A 12883-nucleotide genomic window follows, 5' to 3' on the forward strand; every position below is an offset into this window, starting at 1 on the left:
CCGGTGTGGGGTCTCGTCCTTAGTTAATACGAACAGTGGTTTGTTATAGGTCTGACTGGCGCCACTTAGAAAATCCCACAGTCTATTATTTCAAGAAATGTATTCGACGGTGCTAAAAGGTAGAAGGAACCACTTTTATCCTTCCAAGTACGGCAAAAGCCTTCAAAACGCTACAACACTCCTTAGCACACGTAAATCACAATATTGCTATGTATGCAGGTGTTTCCACCACTTGTTCCAATACAGTCACGAAGAGTTTTTGTTCTTGGTGAATCAGGTTCAAGTTTATTCCCGTTCACTGGAAACTCTCATACAGCCGCTGTATGTTTAGTACAGCGCTGGCGGATAAAGAAACAATGCTGGCTCAGTTGTGAACGGAGCACGGCACGAGCAAAAGAATCAGCGCTTGCTTACCTGCTGTCCTGGGAGGGCAGCGGGGGACAGCGTGAATGAAGTGGAAGCACTCTTGACTCCGGAGTTAACAGTCAGCTGAAGAAACACAGCAGAGGCAGAGTGAATGTACAGCCTATTGTCCAGCAAATACATTGAACGTTTTCCCTAAATTCTCATTGGTCGGGGCGAGGATTGGCTCCCCGGTCCTTTTGTAACAAGCTTATTGGGTGTTTGGGTAACTAGTGACTCATTGGGTGGCTGTTGTGCTGTCAAGTTTAGCCTGCAGATAGTTTGCTTTTCTGGTGAAACACTGCCACCTTCTGCTCAAAGAGTTAAGCGCACCTTTCAGCATAATTTTCACATTTGAAATGTTCCCACATTGGATGTGAGCACAGCAATTGTTACACCACCACCTTTTCTGAAGTTGCCAGGTGAACTCCCAATTGAATAGGAAGATTTGGTAGATTGTTTTGAAAATTATATTTTGGCCCGGGATGGTGGCAGGTTTCCGGCTGTAATGAAAAAAGCACTGCTACTGGGATCTTTGGGGAAGGAGGGTCAGCATGTGTTTAAGTACTTACTTCCTGTACAGGATGCTCAAGGTGAAGCTATTGGTGATATCTACAAGGAGGCTGTACTACGCTTACAAACAAGATTTGCGAAACAAGTAAATGTTGTAATGCAGCGCCATAAGTTTTACATACAGCCACAACGGTCTACGGAGTCCGTTGATGATTTTGTAGTAAGATTAAGAGAGCTGTCCGCGAAGTGCCAATTTGGACAGATGACGCAGGAGATGATTAGGGACCAATTTATCATCCAATGTAACAGTAAAAAGATTCAGGAGAGATTGTGGGCTGCCAGCAATTCTACTTTTAAAGAGGCAATAGCTATTGCAAAGGTGGTGGAAGAATCCGAAAAATGTATGCTGGAAATAAGGATTTCCAATTTAGACACTAAAACGGCTGAACTTGCTGCTTTGGTGGAAGATGGTGATCTTGCTAAAGCAGTAAGGGGCAAATCCCGGCTAGCCATTGGAAATACCAGTAAGAGCTGGTATTTCCTTACTGTGAATGTGCAAAGGAAATCAGTCTGCATTGCACGTTTTTTATAGTTGGTAAAATGAAGTCTGTGAAGACATTGCCCTCCTAAGAAAAATACAAAAAATCGAAAACATATTTGAGACCTGTGTATGGTAGTGCTTTGTTCAGCATCTCCGGTGCGAAGTGTGGCTTAGATTTTCATTTTCTTTCTGTACTTAATTAAGGTTTATGTAAAAAACACTTACAAGATGTTTTATTTATCCTTATAAATACGCACCCTGGAACAAACATAAAACTGATCGTGTAAATATGCATGAGTAATTGACGCTTTTTAGGTGGGAAAAAACAGAGCACCTCTGTATTTTTTGGGGTGATTGGCAATGGCAAGAGGTTTCTCCATATGGAAAAAAGAAATGCTCAGTGGATAAAATAATGTAAACATCTGAACGTGCAGATTCACATTTCCACCGTGCATTTACAGGTGGACTCTCCGGTAGGCAGTCAGTTGAAGTACACAACGGGAAGGAGGAAATGTCACAGGGCCCTGTCAGACATGTATACATGACAGAGGGGCAGTTAGGGTAAGAAGGAGGAGAGGGCAGAAGAGAAGATGAGTGGAAGGGCGGTATCAGAGGGGGAAGGGAGAGCAATGAGTGATCGTGAGCAGAATCAGGTGTGAAAGGGTTGGGAACCGCTCTACAGGATTCCAGAGGTACCAGGCTACAGAAAAGAGATCCCATGGAGGTCAGGAGCTTGCCGCCTAACATATCCCATATTGTTTGTCAGATCATTCGTGCAGCATCTCCTTAATGGCTATTGTCAAGTTTGAGTCAGGCAACGTTGGGTTATTTTGCTTAGTTCTGTAGTGTTTTATGTCACTATAATGTTGCCACAAATCACAGGAATGACGGACAGAAGAGATAGAAAGGGTGCATTTTCCTTTTCATTACCCCGGACCTCTTAAAGGGATTACGCTGCTCTCCCAAGCTCGCCGTCTTTTACCACACACCGCTGTTGCCCATTGTATGCCTTACTGTTCGGGTGTGGCCCCAAACTTATGTTTTTTTTATATTAAGTACTGCCTGCCGGGTTAGAGTGTGGGGGACCATGTAAAAAGTTATTTTGTGAATTGGAGGAAGGCCTACTGAGCCAGGGTTGGGATCCAATATTGGACACAAATCAAATGTTCATTTTTAAGCACATTATGTGGGCAGCAGTGGTCGAAATTGCTTAAGATTTAAAGTCAAGTTTATAGAGGTTTGGTGATTCTCACCCGAAGATTTGTTTCAGAAATATAGTAGCAATTTTTAATGCAGTGAGCTGAGACCTTTTTCCACTATAGTGCGTACCTTGGTTTTTTTGCTGTAATCTTGCATGAAGTTCTATAGCCTATATGCTTTATTGCCTGTAGAGAGCTTCGGGTATGGCTTTATGTTACATTTTGTCTTAGTCCCCAATATAAATTAGATTGTGCTCTCGAGCCATGAAAGCATAAGGCTTTCACAAGCTCTTCCGTGCAGATATTACTGCCTGTGTGCACGAGGCACTGTCATTGATGCCAATTAAAAGTAGCCAGGGGTAGCATCAGTCATTTGTGTACTTTGATACCCCCGGGCAGAAGGGCACAAAAACGAGTGGAACAGGGGGCAGAAAGGCACAAATATGAGTGGGACAGAGGGCAGAAAGGTACAAAAAACGAGTGGGACAGAGGGCTTTGTAAAGGCTGTTGTGTTCTAGTTTATCTACGTCTGTAGCGCGACCGGCGCACAGCGTAGACCCACGTGACCCAACTAATAAATAGGGTCTACGTGCGAGCGTACGCCAGTTGGCGGCGGCGCAAGTAACCATTAAACATACCCCAGGTGTCCGTGTATTTATTACTAGGCCCAGGTCACGTGCTGAAGAGATAGCCCATCTAGATTGCCCCCACAGTGTAGATCAGCCCCACCTTCCCCCCGGTGGGACCCCTACCCGACACAACAGCTGTCTCCCAACTGCTGTGCAATTTCTAATCTTAGAGCTGAGATTTTCATGCAAGTTTTATAGTCTGAATTCAGCAGCGTAATAGGACGGAATGCATGAAGCTCTGTGGTTATACTGTATAAGCAGCTACCTATGTGATGCCATCTATTAATGTAATAACTGCACTTTCACAATTGCTTTATTAACCTTCCTGCTTTCTCAAATTTGCTTGGAAAATGCACGATTTTTCTTCTCTTTTTTCAAAATTTTCTTGGGGGGGTTATCCCCCCAAATCCCCCTTATGGTGTTCGGGATCGCTTGCTACGGTGCAGTATGCAAATCACTTTGCGCACACCACTTTCAAATGTCACCACCCGCCCCTGGTAGAGGACCCGCATCTAATAATAAATAATGATGCGCCTTCCTCCTGTACTACAAATAAACTTCTACTTACCTGTACCTGCTGAGTCCAGTCTTCACTACATCTATCCAATTCCTGAAGGATTGTTACAGCAAACTGATACATAATTGCCATTTATTGAATGGTAGATTCTTTTACATGCAATCGTAATCAAGTGGCAGCTACTAGCACCTTAAACTCAAATCTAATATTTTAGCAGAGATTAGGGTCGTCACCTGCCCTGTTTTATAACAATGGCCGGTATTTTAATGTCTTTGCAGCTCAAACGTCACAAATATCACCAAATGTTGATGTTGATGTTTTCCCTTATAAGTAAATATTTAAACATAGAATTCCAACTTGTGAAAAAGTGCTTCGCCAGCTGTTTTTAAACTATCCAAACAGGGGGCTTTAGCGTGCAAACATATTAAACATTGTATGCTATTCAATCCGTAGGTGCTGAAGTCCTTATAATTCGCGTCGCCCTGAGTGCCCTTAATGTGCAGAGCTCTGGACAGAGGATCCTTTGCTCCTGGGACCAGGTTTGCCCGTTCCAAGATGGCGGCGGCGCGGGCGCCGTTTCTTTCCGCGTGACGTCGACGCTGCGGGTACGGGCGGAAGTTGTCACTGCCTCGAGCGCCCTGGCGTTGCTATGGTGACCGGTCCAACGGAGCGGACGCGGACATGTTGAAACGTTGAGCTGAGGACGGGATCTGCCATGGGAGAGGTGGAGGGCTCGAGCACCGGGCTGGAGAACACCTACTCCATCCGGCCCAACTACCACCACAAGTGAGAGGCCCGGGGGTGGGCGGGTGGGAGGCCTCGGCTCAGCTAGAGCCATGTGCGGGGCCCGTGGGACCGGCACAGGTGGTTGGGAGGACCCTGAGGGCAGCATGCATGCCTAAAGGATCGTGAGGGGAGAGGGCATGCATGACAAAAGGATGGGAGAGGGCACACATGTCCAAAGGACCCTGAGGGGAGAGGGCATCTATGCCAAAAGAACCCTGAGGCAGGATGGCATACATGCAAATGGACCCTGAGTGGAGAGGGCTTCTATGCCAAAAATACCCTGAGTGGAGAGGGCATGCATGCCAAAAGGAACCTGAGTGGAGAGGGCATGCATGCCAAAAGAACCCTGGGGGAAGAGGGCATACATGCAGAGGGACCCTGAGTGGAGAGGGCATGCATGCCAAAAGGAACCTGAGTGGAGAGGACATACTTGCCAAAAGCACCCTTTGGGGAGAGGACATATATGCCAAAAGTACCCTGAGTGAAGGGGGCATAAATGCCAAAAGAACCCTGAGTGGAGAGGGCATGCATGCCAAAAGGAACCTGAGTGGATGGGGCATAGATGCTAAAAGAACCCTGGGGGAGGAGGGCATACATGCCAAAAGGAACCTGAGTGGAGAGGGCATGCATGCCAAAAGGAACCTGAGTGGAGAGGGCATGCATGCCAAAAGGAACCTGAGTGGAGAGGTCATGCATGCCAAAAGAACCCTGGGGGAGGAGGGCATACATGCAAAGGGACCCTGAGTGGAGAGGGCATGCATGCCAAAAGGAACCTGAGTGGAGAGGGCATGCATGCCAAAAGGAACCTGAGTGGAGAGGGCACACATGTCCAAAGGACCCTGAGGGGAGAGGGAATCTATGCCAGGATGAACATGAGGGGAGAGGGCATCTATGCCAAAAGAACCCTGAGGGAGGATGGCATACATGCAAATGGACCCTGAGTGGAGAGGGCACACATGTCCAAAGGACCCTGAGGGGAGAAGGAATCTATGCCAAAAGAACCCTGGGGGAGGATGGCATACATGCAAATGGACCCCTGAGTGGAGAGGGCTTCTATGCCAAAAGTACCCTGAGTGGAGAGGGCATGAATGCCAAAAGGAACCTGAGTGGAGAGAGCATGCATGCCAAAAGGAACCTGAGTGGAGAGGACATGCATGCCAAAAGAACCTTGGGGGAGGAGGGCATACATGCAAATGGACCCTGAGTGGAGAGGGCATGCATGCCAAAAGGAACCTGAGTGGAGAGAGCATGCATGCCAAAAGGAACCTGAGTGGAGAGGGCATGCATGCCAAAAGAACCCTGGGGGAGGAGGGCATACATGCAAAGGGACCCTGAGTGGAGAGGGCATGCATGCCAAAAGGAACCTGAGTGGAGAGGGCATGCATGCCAAAAGGAACCTGAGTGGAGAGGGCATACATGCAAAGGGACCCTGAGTGGAGAGGGCATGCATGCCAAAAGGAACCTGAGTGGAGAGGGCATGCATGCCAAAGGGAACCTGAGTGGAGAGGGCATGCATGCCAAAGGGGACCTGAGTGGAGAGGGCATGCATGCCAAAAGAACCCTGGGGGAGGAGGGCATACATGCAAAGGGACCCTGAGTGGAGAGGGCATGCATGCCAAAAGGAACCTGAGTGGAGAGGGCATACTTGCCAAAAGCATCCTTTGGGGAGAGGACATATATGCCAAAAGTACCCTGAGTGAAGGGGGCATAGATGCCAAAAGTACCCTGAGTGGAGAGGGCATGCATGCCAAAAGGAACCTGAGTGGATGGGGCATAGATGCTAAAAGAACCATGGGGGAGGAGGGCATACATGCCAAAAGTACCCTGAGTGGAGAGGGCATGCATGCCAAAAGGACCATGAGCGGAGAGGGCCTAATGCCCAAACGGACCTTGAGGGGAGAGGGCACACATGCCAAAAGGAGGGGAGAGGACCTACATGCCTAAATGGATCGAGTGGAGAGGGCATGCATGCCAAAATTGAGGGAGATTTAGAAAAATAAATCGGGGGATTTCAATTTCTTCTCTGACGTTCATTGAAGGACGGGCAGTTTTAGGTGGAAGACTGCTAAAAGGAACAATTCTTTGCTTAAAACCTGGGAGTCTCCCGCCTTAATCGGCTCTGTTGCCATGTATGGGAGGGTAGGAAGGAGATGGTGACATGTCCTTAGAGAAGGGCTCTGTATAGGGTGGGTGGGCAGGCGGCAGTGCACTGCTTCAGTTTACCAGCATGGGGCATGGCGCGAGGAAGACTGGGGCACGGCCCTGCATGTCATATGTTGAGTGGCTAGGATAGGACTCTATTTTTTCAGTTTTATTCAGCCGTAACTCGTCCAGAAGGTATTGGAGCGTTAGTTACATTGCAGGTCATATTGTTTGCATACATGCCAACATTTTAAAAGAAGAAAGTGGGTGATTTAAAAAACCAATCGGGAGAATGTATTTCTCCCATTTACTTGTACTTAAGCCTGAATCTGGCCTATTGCCATGTATGTGACTTACAAGTGTGCTGCTGCAGGATTGGATATCAGAAATGCTAATGTAAGTTTTTTTCCTTACCTGTCAGGAGATTGGTCAAAGTGCTATAGCAGGAAGAGAGCGTGTGGCAAAAATGTTGCACACTGGCCTATAGGATTAGGTTATTGGCAGTGCATACTCTTGAGTTACACAAGACCAGTCCCTGTTGGCTGAAGCCCGCTGAGGAATCAGGAGAGGGGAGACTAACCTTGAAATCTGTAGTCTCCTGCCTGAATCGGGAGGGTTGACATGTATGCTGTATGTGGTAATCGGAAAGTGGACCGTTTCCTATATACTGTGGCAGTATGTGGCCTCTGTATCTTGTAAATGGGGCCCTATATGTGAGGTGAAGCCTGGAAACTTTTGCTTCCATATAAGGACAACAGGGCATTACCTGCTGGCATGTCTAGTTGTCTGTACTCGCAGTTCCAACTTCTTTGTACGTCTGCATTAAGAATGCACAGTAACACTTAAGATTGTGCTGTAGTTTCTTTATTTGCGGAAGTCCAAAACAGTAAACTCCCCACCAGGTCGATATACGAAGGGGCTAGCTGACAGTTAAGTGAATGTTCTCATAACTTCATGTAACACAAACATGTACCACTCTGGTAGGGTTGCCCAAATAAATGGAACAAAATATGAGGCGGCTGGAATGAATACGTGGGAGGCTTCTGTGAGTCCCTGGCTGACGCTGTAGATTGATGTAATTAACACTAAACTGCTGTCCTGTGAAACTTCTGTGCTATCGTTTATTAGGAGCATTATTTATGTATTTGTTTAATAAAAAGATTTTGAAAAACATGTACCACCCAAAGAATAATGACATTACACATACCTTACAAGAGAATGGACACCCAGATGTAACATGCCTCCCTCTTTACAGAGGACACTGCAGAATACAAGCCATTTCCTCCAGACGGAGGACAAAAATCACACAGAACATGTAACACATGTGCAGTAGAGATATATAGCTATAATGAGCAGTTTCTCCTATGTCGTCAACATGTTTCAAAGCCCTCCCCTGGCTTCTTCATCAGGACCAAAAGGATCCCTTCTACACTCAAATATATGTTCCAAAATGAGTACAGGAAATACATATATAAGTAGATAATATTACGTGAAGTGCATGTCAAATAATAAGCATGCACTACATACGATACCCCATTAGGTATGTTAATTAAATGAATTTTTTCTTAAAAGGGAAAATGCCCCATGAGCCTCTGAACGGGGTGGGAAGGAGTGTCTATAGTCACACACCCGTCAAGATCACTTCCTCTCCTAGCTGCTGCCTCCCTGCGGCTCCGTTGAACCATCAACCTTTAAAATTCATTTGAGTGTAGAAGTGATCCTTTTGGTCATGACGAAGAAGCCAGAGGAGGGCTTCGAAACATGTTGACAACATAGGAAAAACTGCTCATTATAGCTATGCATCTCCACCTCATTCTCCACTTTTAATAACACCAGCCCTACGGAATATTATAAAAAATTCTTCCACAAGGGCCAGGTGTTGTTTAACTTACAAACACTCCTTCCATCACTCCTGACCCTTCCACTGGCATTTCCACACTACACATAGTTTTGTTTCACAAAATCAGTGCTCCCACGTAGTCTCAGTTTGTAGTACGCCCCGTCCCGCAGCGGGGTGGGAAGAACCCCATAATGAAGCATGACACCAAGGGCCCTTTTGGTGTGTGAGGGGTATTTTAACAAGGCTGTCTGCTTCCCCCGCCCCCCACTGTAGGAAACACACTTGATGTGGGAGAACTTGTTTATACATTCTGGGGTGGTTCCTTTTTGTTTCTTATAGAAAACAGTTTAGGTAACAAAGAGATGCCTTGTGTTGGATTGAAATCTGTACCTCTTCCTTTCCATGGCTTTTGTTTTGCAAAATGGTAGACAGTTAAAAAAGAGCGCTTGCACCAAGTGTGTCATGGATAACAAGGGGGAAAATGTATGTTTTGTCAATGGTGTATCATGGAGGTTCTAGGTTGATATGATTTTTTTCTTTTCCCCTATTAGATTCAAAGCGAGTACTGTGAAAGAAATAATTCGTACCATGCTCAAGGCGGAGTTATCCAACAAACTTTACGACCCTACAGAAGTTCCGGATATGACAATATCTCTATCTGAAAATATTAAAAATAAACTGAAAGGTAATCGCTCTTTACTTCAGAAGGCATTAGTCACAGGCTTTCTTTGGCTAGTATCTAACATGCTTACCTTTGTTCGGTGTGGTTAACCTGAAGTGAAAGATAGTCACAGAATTGAGACTTTTTGCTGTTTTAAAAAATTATTTCTGCCTCCAGGTCTTTTTAAAAAAAAAAAAATGTTGTTTCGTGCACATTTGATCCAGCAGAAGCATATGTTGTTCTGTCTGTGCTGTTGATTTAGACTTCTCTCCATACTACGCTGTGTAACTCTGTATACCCTGAGTCCATTAAAATCTGCAGCCTCTAATAACCAGGTTTCATGGTAGTCTTTGCTGGGCTTCTGCACTTAACAAAAATCACTTTCTGAGGCAAGTTTCATATTACTACATTGCAGTTTATGATAGAGAATATTGATCATGTTTTTGGAACTGAAAAACAAGAATGTGAATGGCACCTAACTGCTAAAAAAATAAAACCGCTTTTTTTTTAACCACCGTTTTTTTCATTTGGAAGAGGTAGCCCATTTTTCCTAATTTTTGTGATTTCAACCTACTTGATGGAAATGAATGCAAAACTCATGGGTGTTCTAAGAAAGCTATACATTTTTGAAAATTAGACAACATTCTCGATTTAGCAAGGAGTCATTTGTGTAGATCTTTCAGGGTTTTCACACAAAAACTGTTTAAATAAAATAATGAAAATGAGTAGAAACATTCTGCCATTTGTGACTACATGTTAATCTATAACGTCTTGTCACAATGGCAGATTTACAAAAGCAATATACTGTTACGTCCACTAGACCTTTATGTCCGCAGGGATATATACGATTTATAGGTTCTACAAGAATCTGAGGGATCCAGAGCCAACACCTGAGGCACCTTACAGTTGTTTTTCATTGTGTACTGACTATACAGCAATTCATATGGTAAAATAAAAGGAATGCAAAATGGGTAGAAGAATACCTGTGTATTTCTGAAATGTACCCAAGATACTGAGTTTAGGAACAGTGTTTTTTTTGTACACCTCTGAATTTGGGGTTGCCCTTACAATCCTGTGATTTATTTTTATTTTTTTTAATATTTTTATTTGATTTTACAACAGTAAGACAGTACAACAAATAACACAGACCCCGCCCCTCCCTCCCCGGTCGAGCAGATCAGAAAGCAAGAAATTGGTCAAAAAAGAAATAAAAAATCATTAGAAGCTATACAAAACAATATTGAAAAGGAAAATTTATATGTTAAATTAATGCATTTAACATTCAATTTCGTGAGATTGCAAAGTTGAGTAGCGGCTTAAGCAGAACATACTGGTTATTGCTATATATATCATTGCATTTTAGACCCTACTATTAATGGAGACCAAATTTTTTGTCCTTTAATCTGACTCTTCCTGCCTTTGTTTTTGTAGATCGCCATCTCTAAATTAAAAATTGCTAACAATCTTGCAAACCATTGTTGATATGATGGGGCGATAGGATCTAGCCAAGCCGAGGCTATACATATTCTCATTACGGCCATCGAAATAAAAATCAATTCGCAACCAGCTTTGTGGTTAGCAGGGTTTGTAACACCTAGAACTACGGTTTCATCTAATAAATTAATCGTTATTCCGAGGATCAGAGTCAGAAAACGTGCAATATTTGTTTTAAGAGGAGTTAAAACGGGACAAGCAGAAAAGATATGAATACAGTCCACATTTTGTAAATTGCACCGAAAACAACATGTACCTCTCCCACTACCCCATTTAGATATTTTGTCCGGGGTATAATACATAAAAAAACATATTTTATAAAATTGGGTTTGAAGTTTAGTAGACATAAGGATCGTTTGAGATAACCTATACGAGTGTTCAAATTCCTCAGAGGAAATTGGAATTTTACTTTGCCACTTCTGGGTGATTTTTTGAATATCATCCACAAAATATTTCAGTAATAGAGAATAAATCTCCCCGATCTTGAATTTTTTCTGTGAGTGGCTTAACATATCAGCTATGTCTATTTTGCGGATGATACCCTCTCCCATTGTATGTCTTAACAAAAAGTCTCTAATCTGGAGATACTTAAAGAAGTCTTTCCATTCCAGATGAAACTTATCCCTCAAGGTTCCAAAGGAGTGTAGCCCCTCTGAGGAGAAAAAGCATCCCAAATGAGTGATCCCAAGCGCATTCCACCTGTTAATACAGCTATCTTTGAAGATTTCCGGTAGAGAGGGATTGTTTTGAGTTGGTGTGTAGTAAGATAAACGACCTAAACCTACCATCTTCTTCACAGATTTCCATACCTTAAAGGCTCCTATAAGCGTTTTTAATCTCACTTTTTTGTGATAGCTATCGAATAGATATCTCCACAGATAGCCTGTACTCTTATCCCCAGTATTATCTGGTGAATTGATGGAGTCTCGTTAACTTCCCCAACCTCTATCCCCTCCAGGTGGAAGAGTTCCTGATTGTATAGAAGGACTGTTGCCCAATAGTATGTTCTAAGATTTGGGAGTGCTAGACCTCCTCTTTCTTTGGGGAGCGTCAGCAATCTGTATGAGCGGCGGGGTTGTTTGTATGACCAAATAAAGTTTGTAAAGATACGCTCCATTGTCTTAAACCAACGGTCTGAAATTTCAAGATTAATGGCTCTAAATAAATACAGTAGCTTTGGAAAATAGACCATTTTTAATGCATTGACCCTTCCAATCAATGAGAGGTGTAAATTATTAATACGGAGGAGATCTTTCTGCATTTTATTCGATGCGGGTTTCAGGTTTAAATCGACAAGTTTTTCTAAGTCAGATGTGATGGTCACCCCTAGGTAGATAGCAGATTCTGTTATACGCGAGTCCGTCATAACACAGTTATTATTAATAATAATCTGCGTTTTCCCCTGGTTTAGTGCATACCCTGAAAATTTTCCGAATATTTTGGCCTCTGACTCGATAGTAGGCATAGCCAAGTTTGGATTGGACGTAGCGATGGCGATGTCATCGGCATAAGCAAGGGTTTTTGTTAGATAGCCTTGTGTCGATATAGGGGCTATGTTCCTGCTGCCTTCTAGTCTGCGAATAAACGGATCGATATAAATGGCGAACAACAATGGGGAACAAGGACATCCCTGCCTAGTTCCTCTCGTAATTATCAATTCTTTAGAAAGGCAGCCGTTAACCATTACCATGGCCCGTGGGTTGTTATATTTCTTTTGGATTGCCTGTATAAAAACCTGTTTAAATCCCACCGGGACATGGCCTGCCAGAGGAACTGCCAGGAGACCCTGTCAAAAGCCTTTTCGGCATCGAGTAATATTAGTGCCATCGGGTCTCCTGCTACTTGAGTACTGTCAAAAAGGCTGATTACCCGTCGTATATGATTTGTAGTTTCTCTCCCGGGGATAAAGCCATGTTGGATGTTGGATATGAATTTATGAATAATTATTGACATGCGATTAGCCAGAAGTTTAGAGTAAATTTTTGAGTCTGCATTTATTAGGGTGATAGGACGGTAGGAGCCCATCTGATCCGGGGGTTTGTTTTTTTTTGGAAATATCACGATTTTTGCCCTCGACCATGAATTTGGAGGCTGTCCTCCTCCAAACACATGTAGGCATATATCTAACAATATTTCTTGGAGTGAGTCCTGAAATGTTA

At 43.9% G+C, this 12883-nt stretch overlaps 1 protein-coding gene across 1 annotated transcript in view; it reads left to right on the plus strand.

Annotated features, from left to right (window-relative positions):
• Window positions 1–4404: 4404 nt before the first annotated feature.
• LOC147662651 (dynein light chain Tctex-type protein 2B-like) overlaps window positions 4405–12883 on the plus strand; it is a 41913-nt gene continuing 33434 nt past the window's right edge. Inside the window, exons 1-2 of the mRNA XM_086951021.1 lie at window positions 4405–4587; window positions 9121–9254. Coding sequence (XP_086807147.1) covers window positions 4517–4587; window positions 9121–9254 — 205 coding nt within the window. The 5' untranslated portion in view covers window positions 4405–4516. The remainder of the gene's footprint in view (window positions 4588–9120; window positions 9255–12883) is intronic.

This window comes from Lissotriton vulgaris, unplaced genomic scaffold, assembly GCF_964263255.1.
Source record: "Lissotriton vulgaris unplaced genomic scaffold, aLisVul1.2 SCAFFOLD_2868, whole genome shotgun sequence".
Classification (NCBI taxonomy): domain Eukaryota; kingdom Metazoa; phylum Chordata; class Amphibia; order Caudata; family Salamandridae; genus Lissotriton; species Lissotriton vulgaris.